This window comes from Solea senegalensis, linkage group LG7 (genome assembly GCF_019176455.1).
Source record: "Solea senegalensis isolate Sse05_10M linkage group LG7, IFAPA_SoseM_1, whole genome shotgun sequence".
Taxonomy (NCBI): domain Eukaryota; kingdom Metazoa; phylum Chordata; class Actinopteri; order Pleuronectiformes; family Soleidae; genus Solea; species Solea senegalensis.
Genome location: NC_058027.1, coordinates 10,112,835 through 10,135,307, shown reverse-complemented (window position 1 = coordinate 10,135,307; position 22,473 = coordinate 10,112,835). Strand labels below are relative to the sequence as shown.

At 38.8% G+C, this 22,473-nt stretch overlaps 1 protein-coding gene across 1 annotated transcript in view; it reads left to right on the top strand.

Annotated features, from left to right (window-relative positions):
- The window catches only part of kcnq1.1 (potassium voltage-gated channel, KQT-like subfamily, member 1.1), a 34,082-nt gene that overhangs the window by 5,370 nt on the left and 6,239 nt on the right, over positions 1 to 22,473 (top strand). Inside the window, exons 2-11 of the mRNA XM_044029608.1 lie at positions 1,496 to 1,586; positions 10,199 to 10,325; positions 10,634 to 10,712; positions 11,127 to 11,223; positions 13,829 to 13,969; positions 16,260 to 16,370; positions 17,916 to 18,011; positions 18,211 to 18,327; positions 18,628 to 18,766; positions 22,133 to 22,189. Coding sequence (XP_043885543.1) covers positions 1,496 to 1,586; positions 10,199 to 10,325; positions 10,634 to 10,712; positions 11,127 to 11,223; positions 13,829 to 13,969; positions 16,260 to 16,370; positions 17,916 to 18,011; positions 18,211 to 18,327; positions 18,628 to 18,766; positions 22,133 to 22,189 — 1,055 coding nt within the window. The remainder of the gene's footprint in view (positions 1 to 1,495; positions 1,587 to 10,198; positions 10,326 to 10,633; positions 10,713 to 11,126; positions 11,224 to 13,828; positions 13,970 to 16,259; positions 16,371 to 17,915; positions 18,012 to 18,210; positions 18,328 to 18,627; positions 18,767 to 22,132; positions 22,190 to 22,473) is intronic.

The window sequence follows — 22,473 nt, the reverse complement described above, 5'->3', positions numbered from 1 at the left end:
ACGTAATTCCTCCAGAGGATTGTCCTTTGGTTTTTGCTAAAATTCACTTAGATACTGTGATGTTTGAAAGATGTGAGGGAGCTTAGATTTGAAGCAGATGCCAGAGTTGACTGATTTTTGTAGTCAGTTTTGACATAAACATGAGATGTGTGAGTGTTATCAATACCAGTGAGGAGATTTGTGTTTTTTTGACTGATGAAGTCATGCTTTTATTTCAGGAAAATTAGTTTCAGCAGTGGTTCCCAAACTGTTTATAAAGAGTCCACCTTTTAGAGATGACAAACCATCACAACCCAATTCACAATACAAAAAGACAAAAACAAATGTGTGCATAATTCAACATTGCTGACTGCTGTTAAAGTAATATCTAATATTGTTTTAAATGGGTACACCAGCCATATAAACCAATATACATACAGTTTATCTCTTACTGTATGTTTCATACATACCTGTTTTACACTAGAGGATTTTCATATTTGACTTGATTTTTAGAACATGGGAAACCACAGACACAACAAACTTTGTAACGTTGAACGTTTTAATCGTGAGAAAGCACAGACTAGATCCAGTCAAGACGCAGGACCACACACATGGTGTTTATTCAAATGATTTCAGGGAGGAGATTCCAGGGATTTGGGTGAGTTGCGCGATTTAACGTGACTTCAGAATATAAACAGACATGGATGCAGACTGTCGGCGTCATCAGTTGATAGCGGTTGTGTGTGCAATGTTTTGTGCTGAGAAACGCAACAAAAACTGTGGATGAAGTCACGCCCCAGTCGTAAATATCAAACATGTTTAATACGACGTTTAAATCCTGTTAACCCCTCACACTACAGGATTATTGGGCCAGATAATCTGTTCAAATCAGCCTAAAATCTGGACTGAAATCTGGCCAATTATCCTCTAGTGTGGGGCAGGCTTTATGTATGTGTAATTTAATAATTATAAAGTGTTCTTGACATTCCACAGGAAAATGTGTGACAATATCAAATTGGAATGATTTCAAAAGTTGATTCAATTTTACACACACACACACCATCATCATCTAGTGGAGGACCAAAGCAGGTTAACGTCACTTTTTTTCAGTGTTTGTACAGAATTTAAATGTAAACAATGTGTTATCAAACCACCTGAAATGACATTGACCTGCTTTGGTCCTCAGTAAAGCGCGTATGTGTTTGTATGTGCACAGTGCATCAGGCAGAGCTCCAAGAGCCGACACACGACGACACACTTTAGTGCATACCAAAGCAGGAGAACGTTTCACCACTCTGACTGCAGTTTATCCACATTTTGCTCACAAAATCAGCACTGGTTTAGCTGCAGTCCTCTCCCTCCCTTTCTCTCCTGCCTGCTGTTCTTTGTACATCATTTCTTAAATAAAGTTCAGTGGAGGTGACACAGGCTGGAGGGAATCTAAAGTCAGCAATGAACAGAAATGAAATACAAAACATAAAAGACTTGAGTATGACCAATTACTTTTTCTCAACAGGTTTCTTATAGTTCTGTCTTGTCTGATCCTGAGTGTCCTCTCTACCATTCACGAGTACCAAGGCCTGGCTCACACTACACTTTTCTGGGTGGTGAGTGTGAACATTTGATTAAAGTGAAACCTAAAACCTGGAATTAACCTTTTCCCCCCCCCCTCTCTAATTGTCTCATTGTTAGATTGGAGATTTCGATTGAATGTTGAAGGGTTGAATGTGACCCGTCAAAGCTGCAAGCATTTGGAGATTATGTAACTGATAATTTGTGCAGCGAGAAAAAAAAACCCTGACAGTGTGATGTAAGTCTTGATTTGCTGTGAAATAAGCTTAGAAGACTTTGGGCTCACTTTAAAGGTCTGATCAGAGACTGACTCAGAGTGTCTCGGAGACTGAGAGTGGCTTGGTGCTGAAAACCTATAGTAATCAGTTGTATGGTGAGGTAACTCGGCCACCAACAGGTCAATAAGTTAACTTTGTCCTTTTAAGACGCGCATTTGTATTGACTGCTTTCTCACAGCTGATTGCATCTTCATTGAAATCTCCAGCAAAGAGCACAACTAACACCTTTTGGGTCTTCCAGCTGTCAATAGCTGTTTAATGTGAATTCTCAAGGCAATTCTTTACATTAAAACTTGGTGTGGATTTATTTACATTCTTAGAGTTTGGCTAGACCTTTAGTACCTATTGGGGTAAATCCCATCACAAGTGGATGCTTGTGACGCAGCAGAGCTTCAGTACCCTTAATGTAAATGACCCAATGGTTCATGAATTATGTGTCAAAAATGGTTAAGATTAGAAATAATCTAAATCTCATGAGGAAGAAAACGCAACATTTCCTGTGACGGCACCGTTTACATTGTAAATACAGCTTGTAGCCTTTTCTCCTTCTGCTATCTTCTTTCTTTCTGTGATTTTCTTTTGACCTTTATTTGTTATGCACTTGATTTAATCTTATTTTTGCCATTGACATATACAGTACATATATATTATGGTATAAAGACATATTTAGATATGAATTCAGCAACTGCAGGTGCGCACGTTTTCACATTTCCAAGCCTGGATAAATGGAGAGAGACTTGCATCAGGAAGGGCATGTGCTGTGGAATGTAGAAATATTCCCCTGTAGTGACCTTTTATCAGGAGCAGGTGAAACAAGAGGAATATATTTATATTTATGTTAGTGCTGTCAAACGATTCAAATATTTAATCGTGATTAATCGCATTCATGTCATAGTTAACTTGTGATTAATCGCAATTAATCGCACATTTTTATCTATTGTAAATGTCCCTTGATTTCTTTTTTGTCCCTTTATTTTTTTCTCATTTTAATGCTCTTATCAACATAGAAAAGTTTTTTTCTTATTGAGACAACATCTCTGTCACCCTGCATATTTTGAGTTATTCCTCTTATTGTGAGAGGCGCACAATAATAAGAGAGGCTGTGTATCACCCTGCAGTCCCGTGGTTTAATGTGTTGTTGCCGTAACAAGCTAATCCGAGCTAAAGGAGCTAGGCGGTCTTCGGTGGTCTCCTTCCTACGGTTCGGGGGTTAGGGTTAGCTTGGTAACTAGGGATGCACCGATATGACTATTTCCGCCGATACCGATATCCGATATTAATATTGCTGCTATCGCCGATAACCGATATCTACCGATATCGATATATGTTTTTTAAAAAAAAAGTTTCTGAGATGATAAAAGTTTGTACAGAATGAAAATCATGCAAGCTGAATTTTTTAATGTCTTCCTTTATTTTCAAAACATGTTTTACCTCCAAATAACAAGGTCACATAAGACACAAGTAACCAACTACAAGTAAAGGTTTTTAGAAACCTTTACCACTTGTAGCAAGTGTGTAACTAAATTAAAGTACAGTTTAACTCCCTCAACTCACTAAACTCTGTAAAGTCAAAGTTACTGTAACCAAGATAAGGGCGTCTATACTGGGTACGTAAATAAAGTCAACAACCCTTCCTCCCGGCAACAACAACCGCGCCACTTCCCTTCACAATAAAACTACACAACAGATATGAGAAACAATACCTGACAAGCTCTACTAAGAGCTGCCATAATAAAACATGTTAAAATACTTTATCATACTTGCCAGTATTCATGGCAACCAGATATTTATTAAATTGCAAAACATCGGAAAAGTAGCGCCGACTTGGCAGGTTGTTGCGGGGTTCAATATGCGCTATCAACCGTCGGAACCCTCGGCTGGTCGTCAAGAACAATCATTTCCATTACCTTGATCGTTATTGCCCTGGCCAATGTCTTCCTTTGGTCGAGTCCCAGCTGCGCTGCTTTCTTTTTGTCTGCCGCTAATGTTACTAGCGTTAGCTTCCTGCCGTTGTTTGTGTACTTCAGGGTGACGGTTTTTCAAATGACATGATCAAATTTGTGGTACTGAATGACTTGACGCGGAACCCTCCTCGCATTACCTCGACTTTGCAAGTGTTGCATAATGCTTTTCGCGTATCTTCTATGACACCCTGAAAAATCGCCCACACCGCTGACTTTCTCTCTCCTCAACACACACACACACACACACACACATCTTGTGCTGCACTTGCGTCACTGACGCTGTCATATGCCCAAACAAATGCCGCATGGCCTCCCCTTCCCGACACACATACACAAACTGCAATTAGACGGGTATAAACATCGGTTGTTAAAATCGGCGCAGTTACTCATTGGACCGATGCCGATATGTTAAAAAATGCCGAACATCGGCCGATAACAATATTAATGCCGATATATCGTGCATCCCTAACTGCATACGTCATTACTTGAATGTGGGGAGTGCGTCAAGAAATAATCCAGGCTGCGTTGGATACGGAGAGCCCGCTTGGAGACGGAGAAGCGCACAGCGCTCGCCATTCCACTCAAAACATAACGTTAGCCTGCCGCGCTCTGGGCGGCTCGCAAGCCCAAACAAGTGTGTGTTGCGTACCTGTTGTTTTGTTTCTGGTCTAGCTAGATCCGGTGTGGTGTTGTAGTTTTTCTCACGTTACTAGTTTTTGCAACAGAATGTGAAAAAAAAAACTACAAAGTTTGCTAGGCTAAAAAGAACGTTAATCTTCCGATCAAAAAATTGACACCCTTAAAATGGGTTTGCGTTAACGCCGTTAAAAACGCGTTAAACTGACAGCACTAGTTTATATAGGATGCTACAACATTAGAGTTTGGTCTTAAGGACATATGCAAAAATAATCATGTGAGACAAAAAAACCCAGGTCTCTGAATGCTCTCAAACAAAATTCTTGACAAGGCCACAAATATACAGCAGAGACATGAGACATGAGAAATTTGAGGAGGGCCTTTTCCAAACATATGTGTTGTTTTGCCTACATTTGATTATGTGGTTTGTTTTCAGAAGTATGATGAGGTGGTGCTTGCAGTCACAGTGTGCTGCAGCTTGGCAAGCGTCTGGAGGTCGCGTAATCAGGAGGGGTCTTAAAGAGCTCAAAGCTAATATTGCCTATCTCTGTCAGAGGTTGCATAACAGGAAGTTTGAGATCGCAATTGAACTCTGAATAACACAAAGCCGCTGTAGTTGAGTGTTGTAATAAAAATCTAAAGCTAAAAAAGGTTTCATGTCAAACAAGTCCTTTAAATAATTGCAGTAAAAATAATGATGCTTAATAAGTCATGCAGCTGACAGACAGAAATGCCTCATATGTGAACACATGTCGATAACCTTGTTTGTAAAACTGCATAATTAATCTGCAAGTAAACATATATTCATCATAATTTAAGCTGTCACAGTTTTTGCTGCTTTGAGGGTTGTTGTTGCTGCGACAAGCAACAATTTGTGAGGCTAATGTTGCTAAAACAACAAATCTAAAATCTCAGTTCTCGTTTCAAAAGTCATTTCATGGATTGATTGACCTAACAGCGGCCTCCCAAAAACAATTTAGGGACACATGATTTGGAGCTACACGGCTTTTTCTCCTGTAAACAATTTCAGGGTGTCCCACTGGTCTCAGAGTGCAAAGGCACCTCCTCTGAAATCAATAGTACAAGGGATAAGGTTAACCCCCAGGACAGCAGCTGCTGTACGTATCTGTGTGAGTGATGGGAGAGTCACTCAAGCTCAGACAAAAGAAAACCTCATGAAAGGATGAAAGGGACTTGCAGATATTCTTTGAGGACGAGAGCGCGCCTTATGCGACAAGATCACCTTGGCATGAGGATAATGGGATGAAATGGTCATGGCATTTCATGAGCCAGTGCGTCACAATCTCTAATTCGACCAGGTTACTTGGTTCACAGAGACTCAGGCTCCTCCTGTGTGAATAGACTTTTCATTAAAAAGGAAAAATGTGTACTTTGTGACCAAAAGCCAAAAACAATAGCACATTATAATCAAATTTATGGCACATTTAATGGTAAAAATGTTTCTGCCTCAAGTTCACATTCTGGAGCTATTTAATCTTCTTATTCTCCCGCACAGATAATGAATAATTAATATTTGCCAGGCAAATTAAACCGACTAAATCATTCATCTTTTCAATCCTTCCCAAAGGGAATATTTTGTACACTCTCTGGTTCAGAGATTTGCTGTGACCCTGCCTCTGTTTCCGATTCTCTCCACTCCGACCACAGAAGTATCCCCTTTTTTTGTTTTTGTTTCTTTCCTCCTGCACATTCAAGGTTAAGAGTGACCAGTCTTTCTGTTCTACACATGGAGATGCAGCACTGGCTGACAGTGTTGTGCGTTTGGCTTAATGCCTGGCAGTTTGCCCAGAAGATTCACATTCTCAAACGCATTTGTTTGCCCATGGGTCAAAATGACTTTGAGCCATTATGGTATTTGTTTATTTATCAAAGAATACCTTGCTACATTCCATTTCATTCTGCAAAGACATGCGGGCAACGTTAACTTGTTTTATTTGTGCTTTCAGTAACAAGACGCATCGACTTACTTACCGATGCAAATGGCATTATTGGAAAGGAAGGATGAACGAGTGTTGAAGATGGAGGGGTGACGAGGTCTGAGAGTTAATGGTTGCATGGAATGATGGCTGAGCATGAAGGGAGGAACCAAGGGTCAAATCCAGATTTATGTTTGGGTTAAGTTGAATCTGCTGTGGAGAGGAACGCGGGAAAATGAGACTCATCGCGGGAGCAATGACTGATTGAGATATCTGCGTTTTATTGTCCCCCTTGTGGTTCCTACAATAAGGGAGAGGTGGTGGGGTGTAGAAATTGATATATAAGGAAGAGGAAGAGGTTCGGCACAGGCTGGATGACATTTATCTTATAATTTAATTATAAGAGAATTCAATCAGCATCATGATATACTACCAATTAACTAGCAACCACAGCAAAAGAGAGCAGTGAGCAAACAGTGCTTTAGCAGTGCTGTGTTTCTACGTAATAAAATTCTTGATAGGCCCATTTATCCTAATAATAGTCTTTCTGTTGCCATCTTCAACACTCCTTTTCAACAATGTCATTTGCATTGGTAAGTAAGTCAATGCTTTTTTAAACTTGTATTTTTCAATCTTAAAAGTTTAAGTTGACAGATCATTTTTAATTTGACCTGAACTCAAAATATCTTTAAAAAAAACATCACTATATAATAATGTAGAATTAACAATGAATTGCATTAATATGACTTAAAAGCCTGCATGATGTTAAGTGAGAAATTCTCAACACTCTAAGGCATATCCAGGTTTTATCTACTGTATCTAGATTTTAGATTTATGGACAACTAAAAAACACAAAGCTGATTGGAATCACATGTGATACGTAGGTGGTTTCAAATGTGATTCTGATCGGATTCTGATCGGTCGCTCAGATAGGATTTCAAAATGTCTTCCCCTGGAATTCCACTGAATGTGTATCCGTCGCGTCGTGTACATCATGGCATCAGAAGTGATGCACGCATTAGGGATGGGAACAACGCGTCTCTTTGAGTTTGTTGTCGAGGCCCACGTGTCAAACAGCAGCAATGCAGAGGGTGGAAAATATTCTACACTGTACTTCTTCATTTTAGGCTCCAAAAACATGACTGTAATGTCCAATATTGACCAGCAAAGCAGCATAGTTTTTGTTCAAGAACACAAGCATGTCCATGTGTCTGGGAAGAAGGCGAGTGTGCGGAGTATATTCTCTATTAATCCCGCGGCAGAGAAAACTCTCTCCGCTGGCACGGATGTGGCACGGATGCAGATGCAGGTTTTTGAACCTTTAGCGTCCACCAGAGTGCAGGATCTTGACTGGGTGAGTTGCCGTCTTCATTTGTGTAGCACACTTTATGATATTTATTTGAATAGGCAATGTAATAACTTGAAAGACAAAATGCAATTCAACAAATACACATGTTGTCGCTGACAGGATTTTGTATGCGTACTCTGTTAGACCTTTTGTGATATCTAGAAAATTCAAAAACTATGGACTTGGCGACCTGTCCAGGGTGCGACCCTCATGTGGAGGATAAAGTGGTAGAAGACGGACGCATGGATACGGTAAAGCAGAGAAATAGAGCTTTGCGTCCATATAATTGTCATTACGGTAGCCCTCAGGACTTCTGTGGAACGACGCCTCATTATTAACACACCAGTAAACATGATTTAAACATGAAACTTATTTCATGTTACATCAGTGTGAATATAAGGCAGCTCTTTTCAACCTATCTCTATTCTGTCGCTTGCTTGATACACAGACTCATAAGTTCAAGTTCAAGTTTATTTGCCATTTGTGCTTAAACAGACAGTCCAGGCACATTGGAAATCTTGTTCGGGTTCTACGAGTCAGTTGTAGGAGACAGAAACACACTTAAGTATAAATATAAATATAAAAGTATAAAAGTAGACCTCAAATTAAAGTCTATACAGAGTATAAAGTAATAATAAAAAAATGTAGAAGATGTGGAAAAATAAAATAAAATAAATATATACAGATATATAGCAGATATGTTATGTTATATAACATAAACATATGACACATCTGTACACAGACTGTTTTAAAATCACATTTGAACACCAGGTGTGAACAGTCACTTTTACTGCCATCCCCTCGTGGTGGGATCTCTGTCTTTTTACCAAGAAATTCTTAATTTGGTTCTTTTATGAAAAGAAACTCTCATGAGACAGCGCCGTGATAAGGTTGGGACAGACAGATGGACAACCTGCAGCCACAAACACCTGTTCTCTACCCGTCTTTGCTCTCATCCCATTTCTCCTTTTTCAAAAGACACTTTTCTTTTCAGCCTTGAAGAAGAAATCCTCAGTGGATAAATTTAGAAATGAAACACATTTCACTCTCGCTTTCAGAGCACAATTCAACATATTATTAATCCTTTTTTTTTTTTCCCACATTTCATAATGTGGGCTATTCACTGATGTGTGCATCCTGGTCTCTAATGAAGAAAACACCTCCAGCAATTCCCAGCAGAAAACATCTCTTGCTGTGCTGCACAGAGAAACCTCCTCTGTTCCCTGTTAGTTTGTTACTCCTATCATCCACAGCAAACACGTTATGCAATCATTAAAACTCTTTGAAATGCGATTGATTTGCTTTCAGAATACCTCGTTTGCATATGCTTGTCAATTATTAAGAGACACGTGGAAGTGATTGCATCACATGTCCACACTAGCTCATCGTATGTGGTGCCTGATTTTGTTTAAATCAATCTACACTGAAGGAGCAGCTGAGTGAAGCACACATGGAAACATTGAACTGTGAAGTTGTATTTGTCTGAGCTCCATGTTGGACACACATGCTGTTGTGGCTCATTTCTCTTATTGCCACATAAATTAAATCAATGAGTGGCTGTTATCAGCAATATAAGGGCTCAGGGGTAACTAAATCCTGAACGTCTTACTTTTGCTTGCCTGCTTAATGTATGGATTATATTCAAGTGAATTCTTCATTATACAGTGACACGTGTATTGTAAAAAAAATCCAGTTTAATAATTGTGTTACCACACCTGCTTTCTGATTCATTTCCTCTCCCTGCTTTACACATAATCTGCCATAATCTTCACTAGTTTCACATTAGATTATTCAGTTAGCCTTGATCCAGAATGATTTGCTTGTGTTTCTGGACTTTTGCCGAAGCTTTGACACACACAAACTGTTTGTGTGTAAAGATTATGGCTTTCATCCTGAACCATTGTCTCCTGAGTGCACTCTGGATCATTTCTCACTATACTTAATGTGTTCCTAAAAATGTTTAGACATATTATTATTTTTCTACCAAAAATTGCATCTTTTAGCACAGTCTCCACTTGTAGTGACAACCATTTTAAATGTGCAAAGGACAAAGTGTTGTCTGGTTTAAAGAAAATGTTCACACAGCTTTGTGGTTTAGTAACTTTGTTAAAAATACATACAAATATAATCCTATTTTCCAGAATACATTGTCACTCCTGATCTTGCAGGTCCATGCAGTAGCTAAATCAGTAATGAGACACTAATTAAACAGTAACAAATGGCAGCTCTCGTAATCCATAATGAATTTCAGTGGCATGATCAGATTTGTGCGAGAGGCTGCAGAACAGGTGGGCAACAACTGCATCTATAATTCAACAATATAGATTTTAATGCTGAAGCCTGAGCAGCTGGTCAGGTGTTCTCTCATTGAATTTCCAGCAACATTATTTATTTTTACTTTATTTTAGGATATTTTTTTTAATTGTCCCTCCTGTTCGTGTCATTTATTTGCCTGTCATGTTTGTGTCCTGGTTTCTCTGCCAGGAAATCATCCTCGTGGTGTTCTTCGGTGTGGAATATTTTGTCCGCCTCTGGTCAGCAGGCTGCCGCAGTAAATATGTTGGCATCTGGGGGCGACTGCGCTTTGCCAGGAAGCCGATATCTATTATAGGTGGGAACTCACGCCCCCCCCACCACCATGTGACATATGATACATACCCTGAGCTTCAACCCTGCATGAGATATCTCAAATTTAATGTGGAGCCCCCAGATGAATACTTCAATAATCATCCATGAATATTCCTCCATACATAGGAAGTAACCCTTCTCACCTCAGCTGATGTATGAAAACCAATGATAATCAATCTTAATCAAAGACTTGACCTCTACTTTATAATTGCTGCACTTTCTTGCTGTTCATTAATCATGTGCTGCTTATGTGTATTTACACTTCACATCTCGCTCTCTCCGTCTGCACAGATCTGATTGTAGTCGTTGCCTCAGTAGTTGTCTTGTCAGTGGGTTCTAAAGGACAGGTGTTTGCCACCTCTGCTGTAAGGTAAGACCCTTCTGTTCAGTTTAAGGATGACACTTGTCCAACAGGAATAACACCAGCTCCATGAACTGGATGAATTTCCCCCTGAAAGACACACACGTTTACCAAAACTACCTACCAAAAACTACGGCTTGACAGTTGGTTTTCTGTAAGCTGGACTATAATACCCATCAAACCTGGATGACCTCACCAACACTATTGAGGCTGAGGAAGGAGGAAACTGTGCAGCCAAGCTCGAGCAAATTTTTCCCCGGAGAGTGGAAACAATTAGTGCAGTAAATGGTTTTGAAAAAAAGGATAGTAAACAATGACGTATGGGTTTGATGGTGTGGTGTCTTGGCTCCATTCAGGAACACAGTACGTATCTACTTGCATTTGGTCTGAGTGTAATGTAAGATCACTCTGGTTATTTTCCAGAGGGATTCGCTTCCTACAGATCCTGCGTATGCTTCATGTTGACCGGCAGGGAGGAACCTGGCGTCTCCTGGGCTCTGTTGTCTTCATCCATCGGCAGGTACACAAACAGACTGAGCTTTAAAAGCCAGGCTGCTTATTATTATAGGTAAGCTGGAGGCTTTCTGTCAGGGGATTTCAGCCTCCGCTCATCATGTAGGGCATTATTTTTCATTACTACACTGAACAGAACAAAGCTTTCATATGGAAATACATACTGCTTAAAGAATACTCAGCAGAGAGGGGCACGTAAAGAGCCACTGTGCAATATGTGAGGTTTTTAGACTCAGGGCTGTGTCTTTGTGCAGTGGTATACCTCTGAACCACAGCACTAGCTGTGATTATCCCCAAAGGCCTCACTAGATGTCTTCAATGTCCATATGAAAAGATGAGTGCGATGAAGGCAAGCAGAGTGTCAGGGATTTTGCTCAAGCTGTGGTTCGGCTTCGGCTGATGACCATGCTGCTCTTGGCTGATGCTGATCATTAGTCACTTACCGCAGCTATTAAATAAGTGTCAGTGCACAGGGAAGTTGAAACTGTTTCATATTGGTGCTTATTCGTACGTGGTCAACATTCACTATGGGGTGTCATTCTGCATTAAATACCTCATTCACTTCAGGCAGGCGTCTACTGCCTCTACACTAGGAGGCAATATTCCCCCTTTCAGCTTGTTAGACATATCGTGATAGAGGCCAAAACAACTTTAGTCTAACTGTTAGCATGTTGAGTGCCATTCCATGTCTGTCTGCAAAACATTAACTTTGAAATATTGACTTGTATATTACATTTGTCTCCGTGTCAGTCCAAGAATGCATCAGTCTGGATTTCACCTTGGTTTTCTCTGGTTTTCTCTTCATTTCTGTGTCTGTGTGCCAGTTTGAGTCTGATTCAACATCCTGTATGCAGTACAGTAGTTATTCAACTCCCAACTGCATTGTCTGGGCATTTTAGTCCCACTTTGAGAAATTCAATTTAGTACAGTTTCAGTCAGAGTAACATGTAGACAACATGTCTTTTAAAAGCCCAGTCTTAGTCAAACTAACACAGTAATTTGATTTAGTCATGTTAACATACTGACAATGAAACTGAACCTCCCCTGAGAAGGTACTGGATATCCACTAGTAAATATCTTTACATCTTTTACATGTTATGTTAAAGTCCAATATGTAATGTGTGTGATTTGTTCGGATTATATATTTTTTTTAAATAACTCAACATTAATGTGGAATATATAAACTGATTAATCAGCCTTGGAACCTGCAGTCTAGTTTCTGCCCAGCACCAGAATAATATTTTACAATTTTATAAAATTCCTACTTTGAATTCATGTAATGTTTCCTCCATTAACGAACACCTGTGTTTCCCACAAATAGGACTGCTGCCAACTATTTGAGTGTTTAATTGTCTAATTATGCACTGCACTACAGCTGGTTTTGGATGGGCCTTAATAAGCCACACTGGTCACACAAATGCACAAATCCTTGTTCATGCTTCTCACTCTTCCCTTCTTGCACTGCAGTCTTTTTGGCCACAAACTGATAATAATGTATGTTCAGGAGCCACACAGTCCCAACAGCCCTCAGGGAAATGCAGTGTGTACTCTCAGGACTGTCAGTACAGTAGAGGTCAAATTGCTATTACCCAGCGAGACACTGTTGCACTTAGTGTTCCATGGTGATTAACTGACTGTTGTTGTTATGTCAGAATCACAGAACTTAAGTATTTTCTTCAGCCTTTGCCATGGAAGTCAGTGCATTTAGATTATTTATTATTTCTATTCATGTTCCTCGTGTTATGACGGGATGAATAGTGACTGAGAAGCATTCCGCTGCTTGTGCTCAGTTGGTCCTCATTTGCAGATGGGAAGCAAATGTCTCCTGAATGCGTTCGCTGGGTCACAGCAGTAGCAATAGCAGCAACACTTCCACTTCTACTAAATCTTTGGTTGTGACTTAATGGTGATGTACCTGAATGCATTAAAACATATTATTTCCAAAGAATTATTACTTGTGAGCAGTGATATTAGATGTAAGTGTAACAGGCTCTCTGCAATTTCCCTGTGGAATTTCACTCCTATCATTATTCAAGACCATGGTCTTTCATTTTGAGAGCATTATTTCTTCATTTCATGTTCAGAATCTGCAATGCCTCAAAACCCTGCACACTGTCTCAACAAGTGCCTGCTTGCATGTAAATGTGCTCTTCCCCTGTTTAAATGTTTGTCTGCACGTTTATGAATTGTTTATTTTTGACCCGTTTTTTTTTAAAGATTTATGCCACGAGTCGTATCAAACGGGGCCACCAAGTCAGAAAGTATTGAAAAAATGATTAAGGCATTGTTCATTGTTGTTCAGTGTTGTCTGATTCGTTCATAATAACCCAAATGTAGAATGATGTCAGGCTTTGCATTTCATTACCACATCCTTCTACCACAATGATGAGCAGCTACTAAGCTTGAAGTGAATGTGAATCCAGCAGAGAAGACAGAATACTTACAAAAAGATTAAAATCATCATGTCCACAGCACATGTACATGAATATTCACACTAATATGTCATGTTATTAGCAAACACACAGCCGCACTAGATGACACACACAGTGTCAAGTTATTAGTTTGTCCTTTATTTACTCTGCGGTCGTTGTTTTTTTGCATTTGTGTTTCAGGAGCTGATCACTACCTTATACATTGGCTTCCTGAGCCTGATCTTCTCCTCATACTTTGTCTACCTAGCAGAGAAAGACGCAGTTGATAGCAACGGCTCTCTTGAGTTTGGAAACTACGCAGATGCTCTGTGGTGGGGAGTGGTGAGAATGTTTTTATTATGATTATGAAATTAAGTTTGTTTATAATCGCATGACATAAGTTCCAGTAAGAGAATTTGATTCGGCTATTAATATAATTTAATAATAACACTGAATTGACTGCCTTATGTTTCAAAGGAAATTATATTTACTCTAATTTTCTGTCTCTGCAAATGTAAACTTATTACAGTTTATATATAAACTGTAAAAGCAAGGGAACTTACTAGAGATTCACCAATACCACTTTTATCTGATTTATCTACTTTGACTGTGAACAAAATACAATATTAGATACTGTTTCTGCTGTTTATACATTTACAATCCCCTCAAAAAGTTCCTTTATTTTTGATGTTCACTGAAAACAAATTATAAATATAAGAGAAGAGCTCAATATTTCACCTCTTATTTCCAAGTTTTTACTTTGGGATAAGAAGAATTTTAGGTGTGCAACAGTGTAGTAACAGAATTAACGGTAAATACTTATTATTTGGTGTCAAGTCTTTGCTGTTTTATCAAATAACTTCTTTTCTTGACAGTCGAGCAGAGCACAGGTTGCAGTCTGCTCTACTTTTGTCCAATATCCAAACAGCTGAAATTGTGACACATCCACTTATTGCCGCACACCTGGTCAGCTCACTTGAAGATACTTAAAGTGGTATCAGGTGCAGCAGTATCTGACTAGTATTTCGAGTACAAGAGGGCAGCATCGCACCCCATACTGGCATCGGTATCAGTGCATTCCTAAAAGTTATCATTTGCTTCCATGACAAAAATATAGACAAGGGCATTAACATGTTGGACAACAGATACAGAAAGAAAACACGAGTATTCACACTTCTCCGCATGTCAAAATAGGATTTAAATTGACGGAAAGCTCCTGCACTGCAGACTTTTAAATATGTGAGTTGACAGATTTAAAACTAACTGTTTCTGAGACCGACATAAGTCCAGAGCTGTGCAAAGCTGATCTATCGTTAAAAAGTCCTTTTACATTCCCAGAAAGTTGATCAAGAATGGCTTTGTAGAGTAATAAAATGCACGACCACTGACTGCTGCTCAGCTTTATTACACAGTTAAAAGTGATGTGTTCTCTAAGGCCATCCACATTTATGAGGATAGCATAGCCTGCAACAGATTTAAGCGGTGAGGCAGCTGCATTCCTATTAACTACATTTCCATATTCCATAACAGAAAGACATGTTAATCAAATAAGTTACCTTCTGCACTAAAACGACATGCCTTACTTCTATATTTAAATTTAAAACTTTTCATGTCATGAACCAGTATTTATGAAAAGATACTTCTTTGTAATCTTTGAAATATTGTTTTTGTAGCATTGCCATCTTGCCAAAAGGATGGTTTTGCCTAAAACATTGATTTGTTGTATTTGGCAAGTAAAAGGTCAACTATAGACTGTAGTTTCTCTGTGTTGTTGTTATCGTAGGAGTTGTGTCAAAACCCTTGTGCGCATCAAGTGGGCTGCAAATACAATCACCAAATACAACAAGTGTAGGGCAAAAGGGATGGAAATGTATTTTCAGACAGTAAGTCACCACCCACTCTGCTTCTCGCAAACTTCAGGGGATATGATATTAAAAGACACATGCAAACACACATACACAGCGGAGTCAATGCAACTTTCCTGAAATCAATTTAAGTTTCCAGCATTGCAAAGTAGGAAAAACCACATATTCTTACTGTCTACAGTATAAGTGTATGGAGATGTAACTGGGTCAGTTGAGGTCGCATTATGGTAACCATATTAGTATTTGTCTGTCAAGTCTGAGGCCTAAAATAATTTACATGTCAAGAACACTCATCAGTAATAATATGCATATTACTCTCTTACATTGTCCTCCTGGACGGTACCTTCAAGTCTTTGGTGACCAGATTTTTCCTGCAGTGGCGTCACAACATTCAGTCTTGGTTGAGAAGGAAATGTCTCAACAACTGCTGAAAGATTAAGATTACTGTGGACTTTGGCTTTGACATTCACACTGTCTTCCATATTTATTTCTGTGTAAATGATGTGTATTTATGTGTATTGTGCCGAGATTTAGCTCCAAGTACAACTGTGCCTCACGCAGCATGGAGGATCTACAAACAAGGTTTACAGGTTTACTGATCAATAAATACTTGAAAGGTCTAAGGATAGACTTTTCTGTTGATAATTTGTCCCAATGACAAATATTTTGAAGACAATTCTTGTAACGACCAAACCCAGCCGCCGCTTGTTTTAACATAAACTGCCAGAATAAAGCTTCTTTTACCAATTCACTTTTTTTTTTTAAAGGTGACAGTGACTACCATTGGCTATGGAGACAAAGTGCCACAAACCTGGATTGGAAAGACCATTGCATCCTGTTTCTCAGTCTTTGCCATTTCTTTCTTTGCTCTGCCCGCAGTAAGTAGAACGAAACATCACTGAACTGCAACATGGTCTACTTCAGGCTGAGGCTCTTACATCTGCTCAGTGTTGTGTGTTGTGTTCAAATAATCAATCCTTCTCTAAAGTTTTCGGCATAGTAATAGCTGTTCCTAACATTGCGTGAGCATGGTTCATGCAGGTTGCCAGATTTGACAAATTACATCAGAATCAGAATACTTTTATTATCCCGAAGGTTTTTTTTGTTACAGTTGCTCCATATCAGACTCAGTAAGTACCAGAAATAAAGATCACACAAGTTAAAATTTTAAAAAATCAAAAAAAAGAAAAAAAAGAATCAAGATTAAATAAAAATAGCACAAAGCATAAAAAAACATGAATCGATACTGTACTTAAACCTGGTATTACACAGTGTTCATGCACAGACACATACACCACCGTCTGTTTTATTTATTTATTTATTTATTATAAACGTTAAACCTATTTGGTTCATTTTAGAATTTCAGCAACAGGAAGAGACCTGGGTTCCCCACCCGGTCGGAACAGGGTCTTTCTACATGGGGTTTGCATGTTCTCCCTGTGTGTGTGTGTGTGTGTGTGTGTGTGTGGGTTTCCTCCCACAGTCCAAAAACAGGCACATTTGGGGATTAGGAAAATTGGACAGCCTAAGTTGACTGTAGGTGTGAGTGTGAAAGTGAATGGTTGTTTGTCTGTATATGTGACCTGACCAGGGTGTACACTGCCTTTCGCCCTATGTCAGCTGGGATTAGCACCAGCAACCCCCACAACCCTCATGTGGTAGAAGAGTGAGTGAGTGAGTGAGTGAGTGAAATGTGCTGCTATGTTTCCTCAATACATTTCCTACATACAATATTGTGCAGAAGTCTTAGGTATTACATTTATTGTTTTCCCAATACTATAATGACAGTACAGTGTAATTATTTCTCAGTTTCTTTATTGGAACACATTCAGGAAATACTGGAAACATGTAACCTGACTCTCTTAAGACTGCAGTGAAACCCTAATTAAAGTTATTGGTAATCTGTGTTTGTCCTGCTATTTTTCTACATTTAATGTCGACAAATATCTGCTGAGAAAAATGTCTATTACACCATATGTATGCTTATGATTCCAATCCAATTGCCAGTGATCAAAGCAATATAATATATATATATATATTATATCCTTATAACTTGATATATGGACAAGATTAACAGTAGTAACAGTAAAAGATTAACAGTTGTAAATGTGAAGCAATGTACTTTTGTTCTGTATTCATAACAGAGTGTATTCATTTTATCAGAGTCAATTAGTGATGATTCAGAAAAGCAAGACACCACTTTACATTTCAATGTTGTTGAACACTGTATATGTTTTGTTAAGTAATTAACATCTCATTAAACTTCTGTGACTAGGCAAATGTTTCAACATGAAGGAGCACATTATTCCTCAATTCATTTTGGTTAACTCTGTGTGTATTTTTGTCTTTCCGATCATGCTGCCACCTGAGCATCGTTAAATCTGAATTAATGAGCAGAAAATGTGCTGTGCTGCTTCACTTAGGGAATCCTGGGCTCAGGCTTCGCCTTGAAAGTGCAGCAGAAGCAAAGACAGAAACACTTCAATAGACAGATCCCTGCAGCTGCCTGTCTCATTCAGGTATTCAACCAAAAAAATGAAAAATACAAAAAATATAGAACCAGAATACAGCATGGGTACAGCACCGTCTCAGAGCCCCATTATTGAGATCCATCATTTTACCATATGTAACCTGTGTCTTCTTTCTTGCATGGCAGATGTGTTGGCATGAAATGTGTCCTTTCCAACTAAGACATTTTCTATTTTTCTGCACCCTCAGACATCATGGCGATGTTTTGCAATTGAGAACTATGAGTCGGCTACATTCAAGATGTTTTTGAGGAAAAGATCCAACATCCCTGCCTCCACTTTGTCCACCCCCAAGACTAAGAAATCGGTTTGTGATAACTGAGATGATTCCCTTTTTTATTCTACCCTCATTGAAATAAGTCAAAAGGTCAATGTTTTACAGTCCACAGTACTGTGTATGCTGGCAGTGTTGGTGTAAATAATATGTTGAAAAAAATGGGAAAAGAAATTACTATTGACCATTATGTACATGATTATTTAACATTTTGTTTTCAACACAAGGTGAACATAGTTGTTTATGTTCAGATGTCAAACAAACAGCCTCAGTGTGTTCCTCCACAGAAACAGATATTTCCTGTGAGCTGAGATGTTTGCATTTCTTGGGCAGGTGAAGATAAGGAGGAAGATGAAGAGCTCTGACAAGGACAATGGTCTGACTTCTCCCACAGTTCCCAGCATCACCTTTGACTCTGTGTTTGACAGTGGGAAGGAGCTCAGTTCAGATGTTTACAGCACTGTGGAAACAGGTACTGCAAAACTTTACAGTATGTTTTACATAAAACTTTTTTTATTGCAAGGCATATACTTGTATAACAACAAACTTCTCCACTGCAGGGCCCAAAAATCCAAATGGTCTCTTCATGCAAAATATAACACAAACCGTGACTTGCGTTACGCTAAAAAGGAGTAGTGAGGACAGTGTGTATCTCAGTTTTTATTAGTTTGGCAACAGCTCCGTGATTTGGACTCACTTTGCTAATAAGGAGCCACTTCTGGGAATCTGGTTTTCTGCTGATACAAATATATTGAGCACTCACTTTTTCTGTATACTCACTATTGGGTTCCTTGTCATCATTTGGGCTCACTATGACACTGTTTTAGCACGAAATCTCACTGTGTCACTGGTGATGCACATAAGCAGAGAGAGAAATGACTAATGCAGCACAGGCAGCAAACCACACATTCAGCAATGATACAATAAAAAAAAAAAAGGATGTTTGATATTAACTTCAGTTGTAGGATTGGAGCCACAGGAGGGGGGACAGCATGAAGTCTAAACATTAAAGATGGATGAGCACACTGCAGCAATAAAACATGAGTTTGCATTTGTGCGTGTAAACTCCAGTAGTGCTCTGCTGAATCCACAAAAGTCAACACACAACATGTTGTGTATTATTGGCTCAATAATAAAGAGCTGAGAAGGATGTAAAGAGGATATTTGAATCTTAAATAATGTAATGTGTTGTAAAATGAACTTTTAAAGGCTCAAGATTGAATGTTTGACCGGCACCACGTCAGTTTTTGAAACTGGAAATATCATGAAGGCAGCTCTCAGTCACACTGGTGTCCACACATGTGTGTCATGCTTTATCTATTTTTCAAAATGTACAAATCATCTAAACTGACCATAGAGGTGAATGTGAGAATGGATGCTTGTCTGTCTCTGTGTACCCCACCTTTTGCCCTATGTCAGCTGGGATATGCCCTCGTGTGGAGGATAAATCGCTAGAATATGAATGTGTACTAATGAAGAAGACCTGCAAACTAGCAATTGAGAACTTCACAGTTTTTTCATTTGCCACCAGGCTTTGGCCAGTATTGATGCTACTTTTTCAAACAGTTCATCTCACTTCCAAAACTCCTTTTCACCAACAAAACACATTTACATATCTTGGAATAAGCTCATTCATCCACAACACTGGCAACAGCTCTCATTCAGGGAGCAAACACTGTCACTCTGAGCACACTGAACTACAAAATACTGACAACAGAGAGTTTTACATAAAAGACATTTTATTGAAGTTTGAATGATATTTCCCAGATAAGCTTGTATTTTATTATAGAAAAATGTGTTAGCATTTGAATGTGCAGTAACTGTGGTTACAATTAATGAATTTTGAGTGAAAGCAATGAAAAGTGATTCACAGTTTGCTTCACGTAGAATTTCGCTGTGAAGGGTTTTGACTATGTGCTTGTTAGCTATTGAAAAAGATAAAATGGAAGATAGGCTGATTTCCCCATAGACCACATAGACCAATGTGAAACCTAGCATCCAGTAGGCTTCACTTTTCAAAGTCCGTTTTCATGTCTATGGTTTGTGACCATGAAACATGTTGGATAGGGACCGACAGATAAACGTCATGATTTTATGCTTTTGAGTATTGTGGCTTTTGTGTAGGAAATGTTGTCTCTGTAAGTTGGACAAATGATCCATGACATCAGAACTATTTAAACTGTTTGGAGAAAAGCTTAACTGACATTTGTCGTGTATGTCTGTCCTTCAATTTTTTGTGTCCCTTATTCAGGGCTTCACATTAATTTGTAAAGCTTTTTGAAAGGATTCATGTGAATAAAATAAAAACACTGTCACTATTATGTTTACCAATGCTGCACAGAGGGCATTAATGGATACTCTGTTCAAAGCAGATGAATGACATGATGTACTTGAATACAGACTCTTGCAAAATGAGACAAATATGAATGCTTTCATTGTGCACAAACAACATAACCACCTAATTTGAGCATATACCCCCCTTCGCTGTAGTTTACAGTCACGTACTATTAATCTACACGTGTATAACCTGAAAAGCTGACTAGCTCCATGAATGCCATGCAGTGGTTTTGCTTTGCACTTGCTCATCATCAGCAGCCACATATACTGTAATTTGCCCACACATGTGCATGTCTGATCACGTTCAGTGAAAATTGAGGTTTTTGAGGTGAAAACGTGAGTTTTTTCAGTTGGTTCAACATATTCCATGGTCACAAACCATAGACATACAACTGGACTTTGAAAAGTGAAGCCTATAGGATTCTAGGTTTCACGTTGGTCTATGTGGTCTATGGGGAAATCAGCCTACTACATTTGGCTGAGGGGTTACGTTGTTTTTCTAACGCTAACTGTCAAAACTATTCACAGCAAAACAGAATTCTATGTGAATCACTTTTCATTGCATTCATTCATTGACCACAGTTAGTGCACATTTAAATGCTAACACACTTTTCTATAGTAAAATACAAGTTTATCTGAGAAATATTATTCAAACTTTGATGTAAAACTCTCTGTTGTTAGCATTTTGCAGTTCCGTGTGCTCAGAGCGACAGTGTTTGCTTCCTGAATGAGAGCTGACGAATGAGCTTATTTTAAGATATGTAAATGTGTTTTGTTGGTGTCTTCTTATTTGAAGCGAAATAGATTCTCCATGTTGTAGCTCTGCACATCTAACATCCACATCATACTGCTTTCAACTATGAATCATTTAACTAGATTCCCACATTGCAATGTCAGCTAACATTAAGTTCTGAAATTATTTGAATAAAAATATAACCCGAGCCTTTGAAATTCAGTCACATAAATGTAAGAATCTAGGTTTAGACTACACAGAAACTGTAAATCAAGTCAGTTACAGCAGCGGTGAAAAGCGATTTTACAGTACTATTAAGGGTCCTGCAGATTGGGTGATTTAGATTAAGATTAGGTTTAAACATTAAGTATTTTAAGATCTACATAAAAGCAAAGATTATCAGACACCAGTAATTAAATTAACTTGATGAACTCTTGATGAACTCTTTTATTTTTGCCCCTCAATTTTATCTTTATCTAAATTGCCCATATGTCTTTGCTTGTGTCTCTTTGCTGTCTGGTCCAGCAGGATCCCACTCTCTGGGAGGATGTGGTGAGCTGCTGTTAGTGTCCATGTCCTGCACATGTCCTCATAGCACACTCACTCTCCTGTCTTACTCTCAACTATAAATGTACCTGTAGACTCACTTTTGGCCTTGACAGTCACTAATTCACTAAATAAACTTGCAGTGAATAACATCACAGTTGTTATTATGGACACTATTTGATGTCATCATCGTTGCTGTGTTTCTCTTCATGTGTGCTTCAGATCACCAGCAGTCTTGGACGTCTCTATCTTCCCTTCAGTTCAGCTCTCCTCCTCCAGGTAACCTCCATGCTCTTGTCTTCCTCCCCAGAGGGAGAGAGAGCAGGCTGACTGGGTCAGATGAAGAGCAAACTTTAAAGTTTCAAGGATTTGAAGTGCTGGTACTTGGAGTAGAAATGTCCAAGATGGTATTTGTCATAGAAAGAATGTTTTTATAATAGTTACTTGAGTTTAAAGCTGTTGCTAAACAACAATTCCTCCTTAGATCCATATGTGTGGTGGAGCATGAAATTGATAGATAAGTTCTTCAATCAGTTAACCTGTCAGCACACGTAATAGAAATG